Source organism: Pezoporus wallicus, unplaced genomic scaffold (assembly GCF_028554395.1).
Source record: "Pezoporus wallicus isolate ANWC-B61680 ecotype Strahan unplaced genomic scaffold, APGP_CSIRO_Pwel_v1 contig_2012, whole genome shotgun sequence".
NCBI classification, from domain to species: Eukaryota; Metazoa; Chordata; class Aves; order Psittaciformes; family Psittacidae; genus Pezoporus; species Pezoporus wallicus.
The window spans coordinates 2,453,473-2,473,195 of record NW_026639840.1 but is presented as its reverse complement, the minus strand read 5'-3'; the positions used below and the strand labels follow the sequence as shown (position 1 = coordinate 2,473,195).

The 19,723-nt window shown below is 41.3% G+C and overlaps 1 protein-coding gene across 6 annotated transcripts in view; it reads left to right on the top strand.

The window, feature by feature from the left end:
* Positions 1 to 2,346: 2,346 nt before the first annotated feature.
* Positions 2,347 to 19,723, top strand: part of DLG5 (discs large MAGUK scaffold protein 5) — a 110,413-nt gene continuing 93,036 nt past the window's right edge. For all 6 annotated transcript variants that reach the window (XM_057416343.1, XM_057416341.1, XM_057416339.1 and 3 more), the window contains exon 1: positions 2,347 to 2,879. In XM_057416343.1, coding sequence (XP_057272326.1) covers positions 2,579 to 2,879 — 301 coding nt within the window. In that variant the 5' untranslated portion in view covers positions 2,347 to 2,578. The remainder of the gene's footprint in view (positions 2,880 to 19,723) is intronic.

The window sequence follows — 19,723 nt, the reverse complement described above, 5'->3', positions numbered from 1 at the left end:
CTTAAAAACTAGGATATGCTTTGTGCAATCTTTGTTCAGTCTTCTTTTGCATTGGCTTGCAAGTTTTCAATTGTGTGATTACTTGTCCTACGTTCTGTAGCAGGCACAGTCGCGGACAACTGCCTTGGTGGCAGCCTAGAGCAGTGCCTGCTTTGGCTGTGCACTAGGTGACAAGAGGCAGGTTTCACTTCTTACCGGTAGTTTTGCATTCTGTTCTGTTTCAACTCAGTTTTGCTGAGATGAAGACAACAATGAATGCATACTGGTGTTAAGCAGTACTGATGGAATGTACAATCACTTTACTGGCTAAACTTTGCCCAACTTACTAGAGAGAAATAGGCAGATTTTCTGACACATTTTAATAGTCTAGAAAAAAAAAAAAATCAGTTTGGAGGGATTTACACTATTAGTCATTAGCCAACAAAGCTAATCTCTCTGCATTTTTTTGTAGGAAAGAAAGTTGCTAAGAAAACCGTGGATGCAAAATTAGAAGAAATTAAGCTACAAAAGGATAGGTAACAATGGACCAAACATGAAAAAAACTTGTTTCAAAATCATGCCATACTTTCAGGAATTATTTTAAATAATGACCTTTATGACCTTTAAGGTTGAGAAAAACCCCTCAGTTCCTTTGTTTCTGCCTCCACTAATAGCAGCAGAACGCATGGCACGATTACGCAAGTAACCCAAGGCCACTTTCACATATGAGAGACATCATCATCATCTGTACAGCTACATAATGTGACTTGAAACTCACTTCAGCACCTAATTCTCCAAATGCGTGTGTTAACAGAAAATTTTAGGGAAGAATTGCTTCTCCTTACACCTCACTGAGCCCAGGTCTCTGGACACTAACAAAAGCATGCCAAGTGCCTGGACAAAAGGCTTTCAGACAATTTCAGTTGCTATGAGGTGTAACGGAGTAATCACAAAGACCAGCAATGCTCTTTCTGTGCCATGACAGCCACTGTGATTTGTGCAGGATATCAGAAACACACCTACAAGTCTTTCATACAAAAGGTGACTTAAAGATCATAATTCTGCAGTCTGTTCCCCTAGGTGTTTGCAAATAAAGGTACCATTGGGTGCAAGTGATATTGGTAGGCTGTTTACCTTCAGACAGGAAAGTTGATACTCTTTTTCTTTGCTTAATAATTATATCCTGCTGCTGCTGAGTACAGACACATCCATACTCCACTGGTAAATTACTTGGTCCCTGGTTATTCATGAAACACTGACGAAACTACGGGGGGGGGGGGGGGGGGGGGAAGGGGAAGATGAGCCAACAGATGCTACGAATGTTTTGATCTCTCGTTTGAAAACTCTTTTTCCCCAAAAACTTCTAATGGGCAAAGCCCCAAACGCTCTGTTATTATTACTTCAATGTTTTGCTTTTTCCGGCTTTGGATGAAATAAACTCTGGCCTTGGAAGCTGGCCGGTGCAGACCCCGGCCCCTGCAGCTACACCACCCGCTCCACGCGGGGCTCCCACTCTCCGGGAGAGCGCAATGGCACTGCCCAGCCGGCTATGGGCACACTCCTACCCGCCGCGGCCGCCCGACCCGCCCGGGGTAGGCAGGCAGCCCCCGTCCCCGCCGCCGGGGAGGAGCGCCGCCCCGCCCGCCGCGGCGGAGCCTTTGTCTCACGGCCGAGACACCCGGGGCTAGTTCCTTCTTCTTGCCGCGGCGCATCCCCGCTTCCCCGGGGGTAAGAACGGGACAAACCTCCCGCACGCCGCCCCACTAACGAAGGGCACACCGGGTTCTTTCCCACCAGCCTGCCCCAGCCGGGAGCCGGCGCTCCGCCTCTGCGCCCTACAGCCGCCGGTGGGGAGCCCTTGACTGACGGCCGGGAGGAGGGCGGCGGCCGCCACCGGGCCGGCCGTGGGGAAGGCTGCGGCTTGCCGGCGGGAGGAGAGAAGCGGAACGGGCGGGCAATGCATTGCTACAGCTCCGTCTCGGCGCAGGCGGCAGCCTTGTGCAACCAATATGGCTGCATGCGCCCGCGAATGAAAGGAGGTGCTTGGAGCTGAAGCCGTCTCCCCCCACCCCCTCCGCTGCCGTGTGGCCTGTAGCTAGCGGAGGAAAGAAGTTGTCTGGGCTGCCCCACGGGGGGTGAGGGGTGTCGGGGAGGTTGTGGTCCTGCCCTCGGCTTCTGCTCCGGGCTGTCCCCCTCCGGGGAATAGGGGAGAGAAGTTGTTTCACCGCCCGGGGGGGCGGAAAAGCGGCAAGAGGGGCGCCAACTGGAAGAAGAAGAGCAGCAGCAGCTCCTGACGCCGGCTTGCCCCCCGTCTGCCTGAGGGGGAACGCGGCGGCAGCGGCTCCCAGTTCGGAGAAGGAGGAAGAGGCAAAGCCGTCCTTGGCCCAGGTCCTACCCGAGCTCCGCGCCTCCTCACCGGGACGAAGTTTCGCCGGGGGCCACTGCGGGGGCGTCGGCTGCCGGAGGAGGGCGGCTGGTAGCGTTCCGCCTCGGCCCGCGCCTCCCCAGGGGCGGCGGTGGCGGAGCTGCGGGGTCGGGGGGCGGCGGCGGTGCGCAGCCCCGGCGGGCGAAGTTTGGCCGCCGGCGGCCTGCAGCGGCCATGGAGCCGAAGCACAAGGAGCTGCTCGCCCAGTGCCGCCAAAGCCTGGCGCAGGCCATGACCGAGGTGGACAAGGTGGTGGAGCTGCTGGAGGCCGCCGGCGCCCTCGGCCCCCGCGACCTGCGAGACCTGGAGGCTGCGGGCGGCGGGAAGGCCGAGCTGCTCATCGCTTTGCTGCTGGCCAAGGAGCGGGACCACTTCCAAGACCTGAGGGTGGCCCTGGAAAAGACACAGCCCCACCTGCTCTCCATCCTCTACCTGAACGGCGTGGCGGGCGCGCCGGCGGCAGCCGAGACAGCCGGTGAGTGGGGTCAGGGGCGCGGGGCCCGAAGAGGGTTGTGGTGGGGGGGAGGAGGAGGAGGGCAGCGGCTGCCCCCGCCCATCCCCACTGGGCCAGGGGTAGGGGAGCGGCAGGCAGCGCGGGCCCCTTGGGGGCCCCCCTCCTGGAGGTGGGCAGCGAGCGGGCGGTGGTCGGGGATTCTGCTCATTCGTAGTGGTGCGGAGGGGATATTCACCGGTGTTTGCAGTTGGGTTCTCGACTTGTGTTTTGTGCTCTCGACTTTTTCTTTCTCTTCTGGCGGGCGCGCTGGTCCTGATCCCTGATAGGTGTGTGGATGCTGCACGATGCCGTAAGGAGAAGCCACCCCAGCCCTGTTCTTGCTGCTGCTCCCACCCCCAGCAGCGGGGTGCTGGCTAGGGGCTAGGGAAAGCCGTGCCCGCAGGGGTCTTCCTTTCTTGAGCTCACCGGAGCTGCCGGCGGTGTTCAGTAGTCTCTTCTTGACTGGGCAAAACTGAAACCCCCTTGCAGCCAGCCTGCTGGAATAGGCTGGCTGGCGGGACCTCAGCAGATGTGCGTCTGAATAAATATTGTAACTGTTTTCCTCCGGACAGACATACGTTTGAGGTTGCGTTATTGTAACTCTTCGTGGTGGTTGGAACAGGAAAACCATTGATTACACTGCAAATCCAGACGAGAAGAATTTTATTCTAAATCGCCTTCTTAACTAAGTTGGGCTTTGACCCATAAGTCTTCCCCTATTCTTCTTTCAGAGCAAGCCACAGTCCACTTTTATGTGGACAATACCAGCTTTAAGATAATAACAATTCAGTGGTAATACGTGAGGCCTTGTAAGTGCAGCTGTGTTTCTGGATGAGTAATAATTCAATTGAAGGCAATGATAATTCTACATTATAGATTACAGATAAAGAATATGCAGCTGACCAAGTGATGTGTAGGTGTTCTATTCCAGTGTGTGTCCAAGACCCATTCAGAAATGTGGGGACACTTTTTGGTTTTACCAGATTTGGGGATTGCAGGTGACTACCTGTTTATGTGAGGAACTGCATTGGGAGGGCTTCCTGGCTGTTAAAAACTATACAATTTCTTTAAGAAAATAAAACCCTTTAAGAGCTGCTTCTGTTTGGAAAATAGTGCTTGCATGTGCAGTTGCACCATGTACTCTGCACTTTGAGTTATGCTGTTGGTGCTATGAGTTTGGTAAACAAACAAATACTTGAGGGTCTTATGTTTTGTTTCATATTACTGTATTATAGTGTATGGCCTTTCTTAATGAATATATGTCAGGACCTCCCAGGATGGGGAAAAATGGACTGAACAATAGACTTCAACACTTCTAACATTATGTGGTCTGACATCAATGGGAGATGAGGGCACTCACTGCCTTTCAGGATGGTACCCATGATGTTTTTGCATTAGGTTAGTGCTTGGTCTTATCTTTTTGAGAAGATGCATTAATGGTACTGGGCCACTCACATTCCCCAGCCTTAAAAACAAAAGTGTAAAACATGAATGGCAGGAAAAAATGAAGTAGGCGTTAGATATAGTTGTACTGTCTTTTTTTTAAAACACAAAATTGGAATTGCAGAATGTCTCACGACATTGAGCTCTCAAGGGAAAAATAGTTTGATTGGCAAAATGAGCTATATCCTCCTAGACAGAATGCATTCATGAGGTTAATCTGAGTTAAATTAACATCTGTCTGGGGAAGGATGTTCCCCTGACTAGATGGGTTTTAAAATTTTATTGCTTTCATTTATCAATAGTAGTAAAAAGCTAACTTTGAGAGTTATTTGGCTTTGTTTCCCTTGTGATAAACATGTTTACAAGTACACAGGAGATGAGATGGCTAACACTGAGTTTAAGAATAAACTGTTGTGCTGAGAAGAAGGTAAAGGACCTGAGCTTTCAAACACTGTTGTACATATTCCAACTTTCCTCCTCTGAGGAAGTCTCATGGTAACTAGTGGTGAGGCTGCTTGTGTGCCCCCTGAATACCCCTGAAAACTGGTGTATGTGCAAGTTTGTCCTGGATGTGTTGTGCAAAGAGTTAATGGGTGAGGGTAACTGCAGTAGAAAGTTTCTTGTATGAGCCTATGTTCACATGTAATTGGGTTTTACTCCCTCTAGGAAGTCTGACCACCCGCCTGCTCTCCTCGTGCCAATTAGGAGTTTTACTCCTTTTCACCGGGGATGTTGAAGGCAGATGAGTCAAATGGCTCTTTGTTCTTTGGGTGTTGTAGCAAACTGGAGGCACAGTAGCAAGGAGAACTCTTGGATTCTGTACTTAAAATACTAAGTGAAACAGTCCTCAGTGTATATTAGGTGAAATGCATCAGTTCTTGAAGACAAAAAAAAAAAATAATGCATCTTAAATACCCATTTAATTGAACCTGTCCAGCTGAATTAATTTTTAAAATTACCATTAGTATATGAAAAATGGCAATTTACAGTGATACACTTAATTTTGGTATTGTTTGTAAGAGGAGGCTGATATGAAGCACCTCCCTTGAGTGCTTGTTGGAGATGAAAATTATTTGTAACTGATAAGTTCTGGTAGTAATGTTTGTTAATTTATTTTTCCAGTGTACTGCTGTTGTGAGGGAAATGGGAATGTAATCAGAAACGTATTTTTGTTCACAGTTGCAGAATTCAGCATACAGTTACTATTTTAGTGAGCATATGCTCACTATAGTGGGAATAGCGAGTTTCCTTCCATTTTAATATATGCAATGTGTAGCCTTACTTTGTGTTTTCTTCCTTCATATTTTAAATATTACCTCCTATTGGACTTTAAAGGTAGTACTTAAACTGGAATGGAAACTCAGACTATTACTTGTCTGAACAGTTCTTGTGGGTGGCTGGACAGTGTAGAGCTGACACTTCTATAAGTATTTATCTACACAACACAGAGGGAAGTAAAAAGCTGGCCTGACTGTGGAAGGAAAAGAACTGGAACTTTCTTTGTAGAATGAACACCAGTTCAGTCCCCATTTAAATATATTTGTCTTGTTATAGTAGCTTCTCATTGCTTGTTTTAAATCTAAAACTGTAGAGTGGTTAGTTTCTCCAGTAAAATGTGTATTAAGCTAGTTTTGCTTCTAATTTGAGAGTAGTATGCCTAAGAGTGTTAGTAAACTGCAAAATCTATCGGGAAACTACCCTCTGTCAAAGCAAAAGCTAAACAAAGTGCAGTTAGCTCTGTTTCACTTAGTCATGTTCAGAGATTTTTCTTCTTCCTTGAGTGAGACCTTTGATTACTACATTGCACTTCTGTTTAAAATTCTCACTGAGAAATTAGCTCTATGTGAAGGTGACTGTTGGCTGATTTAAAATCTCCCAGTACTTTGCACATAGGCTAATTCTTAAGTAGTGTGCCAAGTGCTTTTTTTTATTTATTTTGGACTGAACTGATGGATGATTATTAACTACCTGATTTGGCAAATTCCTTCTATCATACATATGAGAAATCCTATATCCTGACAGAATAATGTATCCCTTCTAACGTGGAAATAAATGACTTTTGAGCATTCAGTTATCACTTAGATATCTTTCTAAGCAGATAATATTTCATTCTTATAGTTGATATAATGTGAATTTTGTGACATAAAATATGTCCAATACAAGAATATAATGGAAGTTACTTCACTGTGACAGGTACTATTAATGTGTACTTTAAGTGTAATTAAAGGGCTAGGGCAGAAATCTAATGAAACTATATAGTCTTTAGACTGCTTCAGATAATGTAGAGCTTTGTACTAAATTTTGGTGATACTAAAAAAGTGGGAGAAAGGCGGGTTTGCTTGTCAAGCTTGGAATTTTTTTATTTTAGATGAACTTGTGGGACTGCAAAAGTGCTTCTAGTGTTTTCTCCTCAAGCTGAGTGGACTGTTGAAGTTCAAAAACTTCACTGCTGGTTTCACAGCTATTAAACTTTTAGGTTCAGTGTTCTTTTATATTAGCAGTTGGTCTCCTTTTTTTTCTGTATCCATGCAGCAGCAATTAGTGAGTGCATCTGTAGGCTGAACCATAACATAATGCTGTCTTTAAGGATTTAGCACCATTTTGGAAGTGTTAGGCTTCAGAGGTGTTTTATTTAACAGCTTCAAGACGGAAGTTAAAGTTTTAAAACTTCAAAATCTGAAATTTCAAATTGATTGCATTTTTAAAGGTCTTTAAAGAGACAGGAAGGAAAGAAGGTAGATGATTGAAGATTGATTTTTAAAGTTTCCCTTCTATTATTTAATAAGGCTTATTTTTCTAATGGTGTCGGGTGTTTATTTCTAGTCCAAAAAGTAAATTTGGGCATATACAGGAAAAGGGAAAAACTAGAATTCAAACTTTTATAGCTTTTTAGAGGGATTATATCAACTTCCTTCCTCTGCTTTATAAGAAAAAGGTCTCAGGATTGCATTTGAAATTTTGACATTTGAAATTTGAATTCTGAAATTTGGAAGTTTACCTCTGAATATTGCAAAGTCTTTTGATGTATTTAAAAACAAATGCAAAAGGCAAGCTCTGTATTTATGAATTTAGGAGATGGAGAGCTGAGATCCACTTCTCTTGCTGGCAGCACTGAGGAGACCCATAAGAAATACCGTAATTCCAAGGCAATGGCTGCTCAGGGCTGATGCTGGGACTTCCACATTGTGCCCCCTCTTCTGTGTTTCCTAGAGTGTTGACTGGTTCCCAGAAACGGTTAATTGATGACTGGCTGGAGTGAGCACCTGAGCTAGTGAGGAGCTGAGAAGTGGTATGGAGGAAGGATGCGAGATGTGGTGTCCTGTAGGAGTAAGTGAGAAGAATGCCGGGCTCAGGAGGCTGTATGGTGAAGTAGGGGAAGAAAACAGTAAAAGTGCTGGGAGATGAGGAGAAATAATGCTGGAAGTATACATTCCCTGAGAAGCAGAGAGGGGAGAATGAGAAGTTGTAAAAGCGTAATTTACTGACTCAGGGACCGAACTGACAATTTTGCAATTAAGTACAATTTATACTCCCTTCCGTCACGGAAAATTGAAGAATGGGAGAAGTAGAGCAGTATGTCTGGGTTTTCCAGACCTGTTATTAGTTCCCAGGGTAGCTTCACAAGCCTTGTTACAGGATTTCTTAAACTGTGCAGATGAAAAAGCAGGCAACATTCAGAAGTCGCATTAGGAGAAGTACAGGTCTTCAGCAGCACTAAGCAGTAATTAAAGTTGATAATATACCAAGTGCTAGTTTTTCAGTACCTGTGTCTTCTCATGACCTCAGATTTGTGGTATCTTTTGGAACTGCCAGGGTAAAAACACACGGGAGGTTTTCAGCAAGTGTCTGGAGGGGTATTCCTAATGTCTAATAAGTGAATGAAATCAGGCTCTCAATCCCAAAGAAGGAAATGCATGTTTTAGTAGTTCACAGATCCCAAGGGTGGTAGTTCTCAATTACATTTTTGCTGTGCTTGGGAGGGGGGAGTTGGGCACAGTAAACTCATGGGGACATAATTTTTGTCAGTGTAAAAAGAATAATAATAATTTCTGTGGTATTGGTGCCTACAGCTGTCCAGTTGCTTTGGACACGCACAGGACTTGGGGTCTTACAAAATTACTGAAAAGAAACTGACACGTTTTTGAAGGGTTCTTTTAACTTGTTACTTTTGTGAATGAATATCCTGAAATGGAAGCATAAATTTCACTTTCAGTCATGATCAGTAAGGAAAGGCAATAACTTTCTGTTATTTGTTCCTTATTTATTTAAGCTAAAGGTTGTTTGTCTCTGAGATTTCAGATATTTAGCTTGATTTAATGACTGTTCTCAATGTCTTAACCTATGTTGGCAGCAGTGAGTATTTTGGACCTCTGGTCTAGGTAGTGAAGACCGTAGCTACCACATGGGTAGTGACTTCTTTTTTTTTTTTTTTTCTCTGCTGCTTGGTTTTACCACTTTCTCTTTTTAAACTTCTTTGTTTCTGTCAATTTGCTTCCTAACTTCCCTTGCTCTTGTTAACTATCTTTTTCCCTTTAGTCCTAATTGTTATTTCAATCGTTATTTTATAACATTACAATTCCTTATTTAGAACCCTTGCCATTAGAAAGATACCAGTAAGTCTTGACAAATTCATTCTACTTTTCACATTTTACCTGACAATTTCTTATGCTCTAAAATTACAAGAGCAGAGGTTTCCTTTTTCAGAGCTGTTGAGTCCCTAGCTCGTTTTGGATGTTAAAGTCTGAGGCAATTGCTTCCTGTTGTGTTTTGGTGGTGTGTGGTATTTGTTGTTGTTGTTGTTTTGTTTGTTTTTGTTTTTAATTAAAATTTATTAAAAAGCAAAAACATTTCCTTATGTAAAGTGTTTGTAGTATTGATAGAGAGGGAAAAACTTGTTAGTACATATGACATTGTTAGAAAAGAGCTGTAGTAATGAAGTTGAGACATAAGGCTTCTGTGTCATTCCAAGTTATATTGAGAAGTCAACACCGAAGCATTAGACCTTCAAGGTACAAGTCATTGGCTGCTTTTTTTTTTTTGTGAATAGTGATAATTTAAAGCTTAATCATTCTGATGTAGGAGCTGGAAATTTTGTACCATCCGAGGTTTGGCTTGGAGCTAGCCAATGCTTTTCTAATGAAAACATCATAAAAGGGTGCTGTCCCCTGAAGAGATGGGCACTGATAGTACATCTTGAATGTTGGAGCCTGGCTTTTCCAAAAGGGCCATATTTTGGAGTTCTCAGTGTTACTCTGGTATATTAATTCTTGTCAATGCAAGACAGAAGTACTAAAATGTTGAGGGACACCCATAGTACTTTAGCTTAGAAACCAGTTCAGAATACCTAGCACACAGTGTTTGCTGTATATTTGTATGTGTGCCATAGTTTGTGATGCATCATCAGGTATGTTGTTGGTGATGGGGTAGTACCAGCATCTCTTGTTGCTGTAGCTAACAAATAAGGTTAAAACTGGGATCTCCTGTTCTAAGCTGTTGTGCAAGAGGAGTCTCATCTCCACAGAGCACCCTTTGCAGGCTTAAAAAGCTGGTGACAGCAGTCAGGGTACCTAGAATTGATGTATCTTGAAGAAGCTGATGGAAAAACTTGGCCATTTGGGGTGAACATTTAAGGATATTTTTCATGACAATGTATGATTACTGGGCAATACAGAGTAACTTACTACAACTGGAAGGTACTTGTTACCCAAACTGGTGTCGGAGAAGTTGAGCAGGCTCAGTTCAGGAGCCCATCTCCTCCTTCCTCACAACTTCCAAAGCCTCTAATTTCATAATTCCTCAGTCTAGTGGCTTAGCAGTTTGCTTGTTCACAGCACTAATAAGTTCTGGAGAGCTGCTGTTTGGGTTTTAGAATTTTTTAGAATTTTTTTTTTTTTTTGAGTTGGCTGATAAAGGAATTGAATTTTGAATAGGCCTTATCACATATCACCCTGATTCAGAAGCTTTCTACAGCATGGTGGCCTGAAGCTGGAGAAAGAAAGAAAATGAGAATCTAAAGCTAATAAGTGTTTCAGCTGGAGAGTTGTGGGGGTTGGGGAGGAGCAGTATCAGGGTTGTCTCTTGGCAGACTTTTTACATAGTTGACAATTTATTGTGTACCTGGATGATAAACCAAAGAAAGTCTCCTTCTCCCTACCTCCCTCAAAGCTAACATTCTTTAAATTTACTTCTAAGTTAGTTTTCCTAAATAGCCAGTTGGGAACATCGACTTTTACACCCATTAATAGCTTGTGACAACTTTCTTGCCTCTTGTACCATGCCCCTTCTCCTTCCACCTTAGCTTTTTATTCTGCCTGCACATAATTGCTGATTCACGAACATGCTTATTACTCATGTATTTACCTTCCAGCATGTGAGTAATCCAGTTTATATGCATCAGGTTAGGTGTGCGCAAGTGTTGACAGGATCCAGGCCTTGCATACTAAGCACTTTGGATTAGACAATGTCTTAAGCACCACTTGTATGCTTGGGCCTCAGAAAGTGAGGCTGTTGGCTGTTTGCTTATTGTTAGTGTTCAAAACAGTTTGTGTGGGAAAACTTAGCTGTAGTGTAGGAAAAGGTATTTTCCTTGGGTAAAATGATATAAAATGTAGTTGGAACTGTGGATTAATTTGCTGCAGGTGAGCTGTGTCCTGTTGATGTTAGTGCACCAGAAGCCTTGCTTTTCAAGTATATTCTTTTTTTTCCTGTGGTAGCCAACCTGTCAGATGTGTGCATATGTGGCTTTCTTTAAAAACATCCCGCTTTTGGGGTGGAGAAATAAAGCTGGTTTAGTAAATAAAAAAATTACCAAATACAGCTGTTACGTTGCTGCATAGATCTTGAAGTGTTATTTTAATAAGCATATTTATCTCCTTTATTGCTTCTGTTTCTTGTTTCTATTTATTTTTCTTGTGGATAGCTTTCTCCTGATGCATGCTTTTGTGGAAAAATAACTCTAGGAAGAGATAGTTATTAGGCTTGGGTAACCATGTGATCTTGCTCTTTTGGAGCGCTTACATAATTTGAGGTCATCTTCCTCATTTATGATCCTGTGGAAAGAGGGGTTGATTGAGTTGTTGGGAGCTCTTCAACTAGAAGTCGACAGAAGATTGACAGATGTGGTTTTAGCAATTCTTTCTTTCAGGAAAGCTTCTTGTTATGCAGTTTTAATGTTCTCTTAAACACTTCATACAATATCTTCTGAACATCTGCAGTGATTTTTCAGATCTACTTTGCATTTACATCATGATGTTCTGTTTTTCAGGCGGTGTGCAAGTGAGTGTTTAATGGTGATGAAATAAGGTTATCTAAAACGGGTTATTTTTGAGGCTCTAGGCATCACCATAATGAAAATACTCAGGTATTAACTTCACTTCTTAATCTTTAAAATAGTCATCAATGTCTCTCTTTTCCCTTCTGAATGTTTTTATGAGAGAGTGATGTTATTTGAGAGCTCACATAACCTTTAATTGAAGATAGGGTGTGTTGTATTTTTAACAGATTTGCTCTTTTAGTTTGTTAAAGGCCCTTTGACTTAAGTAGGCGTGGTTAAAAATAAGATAAAAAGTTTAAGTCTTAAAACCAACACCACCCACACCTCCCCCTCTTTCCCCCAAGCAAGCCTTAAAGAACAGTAGGCTTTTCCTTGTAATTGGTCAACTGGCTTCTTGTCTTCTGCTGCTCCATCATTTAGTTCTTGGCTTGGGCTGGACTTGGAATGAGCTATGTAGGTACAACCTGAGTTTTACAAAGAATAAAATCACAAAAAGCAGTACTAAACCCCTTCCAAATCACAAAAGAGCTACTCTCAAGAGGGAATTTAGTTATATTGTTTTCATCTTATAGTGTTGGTGGTATTTTTTCCCTTTTACCAGAAGGGAGTATTAAAAATACAACTTTCTTGTTCAGCTCCTTCACCACTTTCTGTGGCCATGGTCCTTGGAATGCTCAGTCTGTCTCATTTGTTTTCTATTTGGATATGCAGCAACAGCTTTCCTTTGCTGCTCTGCCAGTGCACAGGCAGCCTTTGGTGGTGTTTTGTTTTTGTTTTTTTTTCCTGGAGAAATTTAAGTTTTTAAGGCTTCTAATTGCCGTTAGGGCATATTAGGAGACTTTCAGTAAGATGCATGGACTACTTCTTTAGGCTAAGGGTCCGATTAGTTTGCGTTAATGTGTTAACCATTGCCTACCCCATTGAGTAACATGAAGCTGACTTACGTATAGACTGCAGATGTGAACTTTGAGATATTTAATGAGTTATTTTTCTAAAAATCACTGGCCTTGAAAATGTGTAGGCCAGTGTTTTACACTACACTACACTAATACAAATATATTAATTTGTTATCCTGGTTCATGAACCTGTCTTGTTTTTCTGACATCTTTGGACTAATCAGGAGTATTTCGTAGGCAGCACTGCTGCAAGTGGCAGAGCAGTGTGTAAACTGAGCAGGAAAATGTTCCTTGGTAGTGCTGAGAAGGAGTTTCAGATACAGAGGTCAGATAATTTCTGCCTCAGTTTTTTAGGACATGGTATATCAGCGGTATTGGTATCAATTGAAAATTTGTGAATACATGAAGGAAATCTTTGGCAAGGCTGGTTGCAGTCCTGTTCTGTACAGCCTTGTTTGGCTGAAACCTGTGTGTAATGTGTGCTGGACTGGAAGAAAACACAATGTGTAAATGCTGAGCTGTGTCTCTGTCTCTGGCTGAGTTGATCTTCAGTGATATCCTGTGCATACATAACTTGCATAAAATTTTATTTGCCAGGGAGTGTCCCATTATATTGTCTAGAATGTCAAATCTCAATTTAATTTTAGAGTCAACTATGGCAAATTCATTAAGTGCTGCAAAAATCCAGGTGGTTACTATGGTTTTGGTACTGAATTTTTACTTTTTTTGGTCCCCTGATTTCTTCCTTTCCAGTGATAACCAGAAGGTAAAGGCAGACTGGTGGAACTGGAATGCTTGCAGCACTGCTGTTACCTGCCTAAGTTGAGGAGCAGTTTCCTTGTAAGGAATTTCAGTGTGCTACACTGTGTTGCTCAGCATCTCTGAAAACTCAAGTTCTTTATTCCTTTGTCTGCAAGTCTGCATTGCAACAATAGCGTCGAGTTTATTGGTTTTGCTCTGAATCTGTTTAGCTTTCTCACGGGCACATGAGCCAGATCGTATCTGAGGGTTTTAGTAGCTGTTCTAGGGGATCCGTATAAAACGTTCTGTGAATTCATCTTATCAGATGCATTTGTAGGTGTACATTTATGCATGGAAATTTTTAATACATACTGCATTTTTAATGATAAATGCCTTTTTTTTTCATAAAAAAAAACCTTAATATTGAAAATGGATGAGACTTTTAAAGACCAGTTCTCTCTTATCAAGATAATTTGGCTTATTCCTACAGTGCATTTAAGAAAACAATAAAAAAAAAGCGCCTAACCCAAAATAAAGGTTTTGCTGAAATATGATTGCATACATTATTATCATTGTTATGTAAGACACAAACCCACCATAATCACTAAAACCATTTGATAGTATGTTATGGTGAAATAATAGCTTGTGCAAGATAATAAATGTGCCATGGTTAGAGCTTTACAATTTTTGGGGAATACTTCGCTGGTTTTATGCCAGTGAGAGAAAGTGACTTTGGATCATTGATGCTTTAGGTTTTCTGACCTTGCAGATTAGATTGAGATCTTGGTTTTGGATCTAAGTCTCACTAGTATCAGATGTTGTGTAGTATCTGCATTTAGGTAGAATTTTTAGTATTAAAAATGTTTTCTTTTCTAGCTCTCTTTCAGAAGATCACTAAAGTGTGCATAATTTTCTTAATGATTTCAACACAACTTTTTAGCTTATGGAGGGAAGTCTCATTTGGCTGCCTAATCTCTGTTCTCGATTTTCTGCTGTCCTCAGGTGTTTTTCTGTTCAAATGCGGTGTGTTGTTAAGTTGCTTCTTGGCTTTCCCAGCTGAGCACTCGGTAGCCTTTCTTGATAGTGGTGTAAGGGGATCTGTTGTCTATGTTACTATTCATGCATTAGATTTGTACATCTTAACAGGCAATAAAATGAACATACCATTTTAAGTGATTTCTTTAATATTGTTTAATGCTACAGAATTTTTATCTGAATACATTTTTGTGTTGGTCTGCCCACCCCTCTTAGCAGTGTGGTCTTAAATAGGGTTTATATATTGTAAAATATCGTATGACACTGTAAACTAAAGAACATAGGAGCCACGTCTTTGATCCCCTCTTTTGCTTTGTGGAAGATAAATGCATAAGAAAGTGCTTAACAGGAAAAATAACTCTGCATTCCCTTAAGAGATATCCTTATGTTAAGGACAACTTTTTCAATAAGACTCAAAATAAAGATTACAGTTTTTTCAGAATTAAATAAATTCTGATCTGAAGAACTGACATAAACCCTAGATGTCCAGTGTTTGTTATGAACTCATGTTTGTTATGATCATTATTATGAACTTAAAAACAAAGCTGTTCTGAGCACTTAAAAATAAAGGTAATAAATAGGTGCGGCATGTTGAGAGGTTGTAATGAATCATTTTTTTCTGGCTGTTGGATTGCAAGGTATACCAGTGGTTAGGATTTTTGAAAGTTTTTCAAGAAATGAAGTTGTTCTTCAATTCTGTTATGCTGGACAAAAGTGATTTAGGCAAGTTAGTCTTTCTACACCACAGTTTCTTTTGTGGTTTGTGGGTGTTATAATAACTGCTTCTCAAATCTGTGTATCTGCCGCCTTCTGAACATAAAATTTGGGCTTGTCAAAGTGCTTATTCACATCACAGGTCTTGCTGAACTTATGATTTGCTTTTTCTCTTTAAAATATATTTCAAATCAAATGCTTTGTGGGTTTTCTATCTTAATTTTGCATCAGCCTAGAGAAATTTACAGAATTATTTCTAAACAGGAAGTACCCAAAGACTAATTTTCATTAAGCATGGATTATTTATCATGATGAAAATAATGAAAAATACATATAATTTTCCCTATAACTTTTATCAGATCAAGAATAGGGTTTAAATAAAGTCACTTTGAGTCCTTGGAAGTTTCATTCTGTTGTCTCTTGCACATAGTGTATCTGTATTTTTGGCTGGAAGTGACATCACAGGGAAAAGCTGCTATTCTGAGTCTTCTAGACAGATCTGTGCTCATTAAGAATTCTTTTGAATGAACCTACTAACGTTTAAGAATGCTCATTTCATGCTAGTATAAAAAGCAGTCTCTGCTTCAGGTAATGCTCTGAAAACACGACCTTTGAGAGAGATGTTTTCATTGCCAACTGCCTTCTGTATAATTTCGTTTCAGCCGTGTTGTGGATGTCAAAGCTGAATATGCAACATTACTGTCACGGTTTAAATGCCAAAACCAGGATAATTACTGATGTTAATTGCTCTGTCTCAGTTTCCTAGTGCAGAAATTGGGAGTAAACATTGTGGAGGTAAGTATGGGAATGCTTTTAGCGGAACGATCGTGTCTGAAGGGCTTAGGGACTTGTGCCATGGAGAAGAGGGAAAATGATGTATATTCAGAGCAGAATGTGAATAATGTATTGTTAAAAAGGTATGAGGCAACTCATCGAAAGGACTCCCTTTGTGATGAAAATCAGGTGGAGTTCTGTAAGGGGGGGGGGGGGGGGGAATAGATCATGGGCAATTATATGTGCTTGCTTAAGCCCTGAGCTTGTTTGCAGAAGTAGGTGACCTTCCACAGGCATGAGCTGGGGCTAGAATTTGGCACTTTTTTCAACCTGCCGTGCAATTCAAGTGTTCCGGGAGCTCTGGGTCTGAGGAGAGCATTCCAGCCAGTCTGGGCTTGGGGTCTCTCTCTGCTTTGTAGTGATCATGAGCTTTGCAGAGGTGTAGGGCGGAGGAGTGGAGTGGATGGCTGAGAGAAGTGAAATCAAACTATTTAACTTTTTCTGTAGTGGTGGTTGTGTCAGCATTCCCTGTTTGCTTTGGTACAAAGTCAATTGAATTAGCTAGGATGATCCTCACTACCAGTTAGACTTTGCATGAAGAATTCCCTGACACATATAAGAAATGGCTAAAAAAATTGTTGGTTTTGTTTTTGTTTTTTTTTTTTTACCAGTACTGTTTCAGTAATATTGCTGCTCTGGTAAAATGTATTTGGTTTTGCCATATCAGTTTGAACACAAAAAATAAAGGTCAAGATGCTTGTTGAACCAAAGTCATGGGCTTGGGCATGGCCAGATATACCGTGATCCATAACTGAAAATGTGTACTAATACCATAACTCTGGTGTGTTCTTAAATTTATCAGTTCATGACCCTAAAGTTAAGAATTTATCTCTGAACATTTTACCAGATTAGACTTCTGTCATGGTTTAAGACCAGCCAGTAACTCAGAACCACGCAGCTGCTCACTCACTCCTCTCTCTTCCTCCCCCTTGCCCCCCCCCCCCAAAGAGATGGGGAGGAGAATCAAAAGAGTGTAACTCCCACAGATTGGGATGAGAACAGTCCAGTAACTAAGGTATAACACAAATCACTGCTGCTACCACCAATAATAATAATGATAAGGGAAATAACAAGGGAAGAGAATACAATTGCTCACCACCTGCTGACTGATACCCAGGGGTGAGCAGTGATCTGACCCTTCTGGGTAACTGCCCTCAGTTTATATAGTGGACATGACATGCTGTGGTATGGAATACCTCTTTGGCTAGTTTGGGTCAGGTGTCCTGTCTCTGTTTCTTCCTGGCTTCCCCTCCTCCCTGACAGAGCATGAGACTCAGAAAGTCCTTGGTCAGAGTAAATATTACTGAGCAGCAACTAAAAACATCGATGTTATCAGTGCTGTTCCCAGGCTGAAAATCAAAAATGCAGCACTGCACCAGCTACTAAGAAGGAGAAAAATGGCTGCTACTGCTGAACCCAGGACAACTTCTATTACATAAGGCTAATTAGTGATTGCATTTTCAACTGCTGTGTAAAACTCATACAGGAAGACCTTTGCACTGCAATGGGAGATTTGTTTGATTTCCCCATCTTGGGTGGGACAACTGTGGTAAAATGGTTAGTGCAAATTTACTGGTAATCTTTACTACTACTCTGATATGCAAATGGTTCACATATGATGATGGAATGTGAATTGTCTGCATTATATGAAGACATACTTTTTTCTTTTTTTTTTTTTTTTTTTCTGTGATCAAATGCCACTTGCAGATCTGAAATGGTAATACTAACATTTAAAATGTGCATCCTTAATACTACTTTCAGACATAAAGCAGAAAGTATGTTCATGGGTTTGCAGTTAGTTGAAAAATCTCAAATTAGATGTCATATGTCTTGCTGCTGGATATTCCTCTTCAATGCTGATGCTGTAAAATAAATAGGAAATTATAGACTTATAGTTGAGTAGTTGTTGCTATGCCTTGTTTAGACCTGGGATTGTCAATTGTGTTGTCTGAGTATAAAGATGTCAGTTCACTTTAATGTGAAAAGTTGATTCTGAGGTGGGACGTGTTATTTTTGCTTCTCCTCAAAACTGGCAAAAATTGCAAATTTCCATCAATGCATGGATTATAGCAACTGTACTGAATTGAAGACTTTTGGAGAGGTTTTCTGTCATGCAGAGGAAATGAATATATGAATGTGAACTTTATGGCAGAGCAGATCATGCATTAAGAAAACATTATTAATGACTTTCCCCCTCTAATATAAATGATTGTCCCCTGCTGCTCTTGTGAGATCCCACCTGCAGTGCTGCGTTCAGCTCTGGAGCCCCCAGTATAAGAAGGACCAGGGGTGAGTCCTGAAGAGGGCCACAAAGGTGATCAGAGGGCTGGAGCACCTCTCCTATGAAGACAGACTGAGAGAGTTGGAGTTGTTCAGCCTGTACAAGAGAAGGCTCAGAGGAAACCTTAGAGCAGCTTCTGGTGCCCAAAGGGGGGCTACAAGAAATCTGGAGAGGGACTTTTTAGAAGGGCATATAGGGATAGGACAAGGGAGAATGGCTCTAAACTGAAAGAGGGTAGATTTAGATACAGGGAAGAAGTTCTTCACTGTGAGGGTGGTGAGACAGTGGAACAAATTGCCCAGAGAAGTTATGGATGCCCAGTCCCTGGCAGTGTTCAAGGCCAGGTTGGACAGGGCCTTGGACGATATGTTCTAGTGGAAGTTGTTCCTGCCAATGACAGCATGTTTGACCTAGATGATCTTAAGATCCCTTCCAACCCAAACCATTTTGATTCTATGACTTGCCAAATTACATCTTATTTTTTCTTGGAATTTATGTTCAAAATAATGGCTTTTTTTAATTTGGTAAAATGAAGTTTTTCAGTTGGAGAGGTATGAAGCAGAGAATGGAGGAGTTCCTCCCAAAAGACAGGAACGAAGCTGCGAATGCAGTACCTACTCCAGTTCTCTGTTGGACAATGCAGCCCTCAGAAATAGGAGTGCAATTGTCATTATTTTCAAAATTAGTGCCTTAAAATACATGATGCAAACTCAAGCCAATATTTAAGTGCTGTGATTGTATCCTGGTATATTTTGACAAAAATAGCCTACCACTCGGTACAAAGAAGAAATACAGGAAAGCCTGCAACCTCTCCCAGTGACTTACTGCTGATGGAGTTTGTAATTATATCTGTCTCACTCTATCTGTATCCTGCCTGGCTCGAGGTTGGATTTAAGATTAATTATATGATGGTAGATCCTGGCTTACAGCTGTATCTTAATTAGAATTTGCAATGTACTTTACATAAAAATACATGAAAACTCTTTCCTAAAAGAACACTGATTATAGGGCAAATGCAGACATTTTGATCTTTCTTTTTACATGATTTGGAAATAACTTAAATATATAAATATGTATTCCCATGCCATCTGGTTTATTTCTCTCTTCATCTTACCCTAGGCTTTGGTTGTCTCGCTTATTGCTCCTTGCCTTTTTAATTAGTAGGAAAAAGCAAGTAGATTTTACTTTTGTGTGACCATAGTAACATTTCCAAGATTATTGAATGCTATGAAAAACAGTGCTTTTTGATCTTTTGAGATTTACTGCTGTTGAACATAGCTCTGATTTGATACGATATACTAAATCCTTTTGAGTCGGTTATATAATATTGTCCTTATAGTTAATAGCTTTTTTCTCGAACATAAAATGTTTTTCAGAAGTAAGTATTTCAGTTCTTGAACTACAATGCTAAGATAGAGCTATGATAGTAAGGTTGTTGCATTTAACTCTTACATTTTCATCATATCCTGTCTGGAATGGATCTGCTTTTAAAAGCTCTGATTTGGAAATACTTAATTAAATGTGCAGGAGCTAACATTTACTGTATCCTGGGAACTCTCAGGATGCAGTCTTGTGAAGACTGGTAAGTTCTGTCTGCTCTAATGATTTG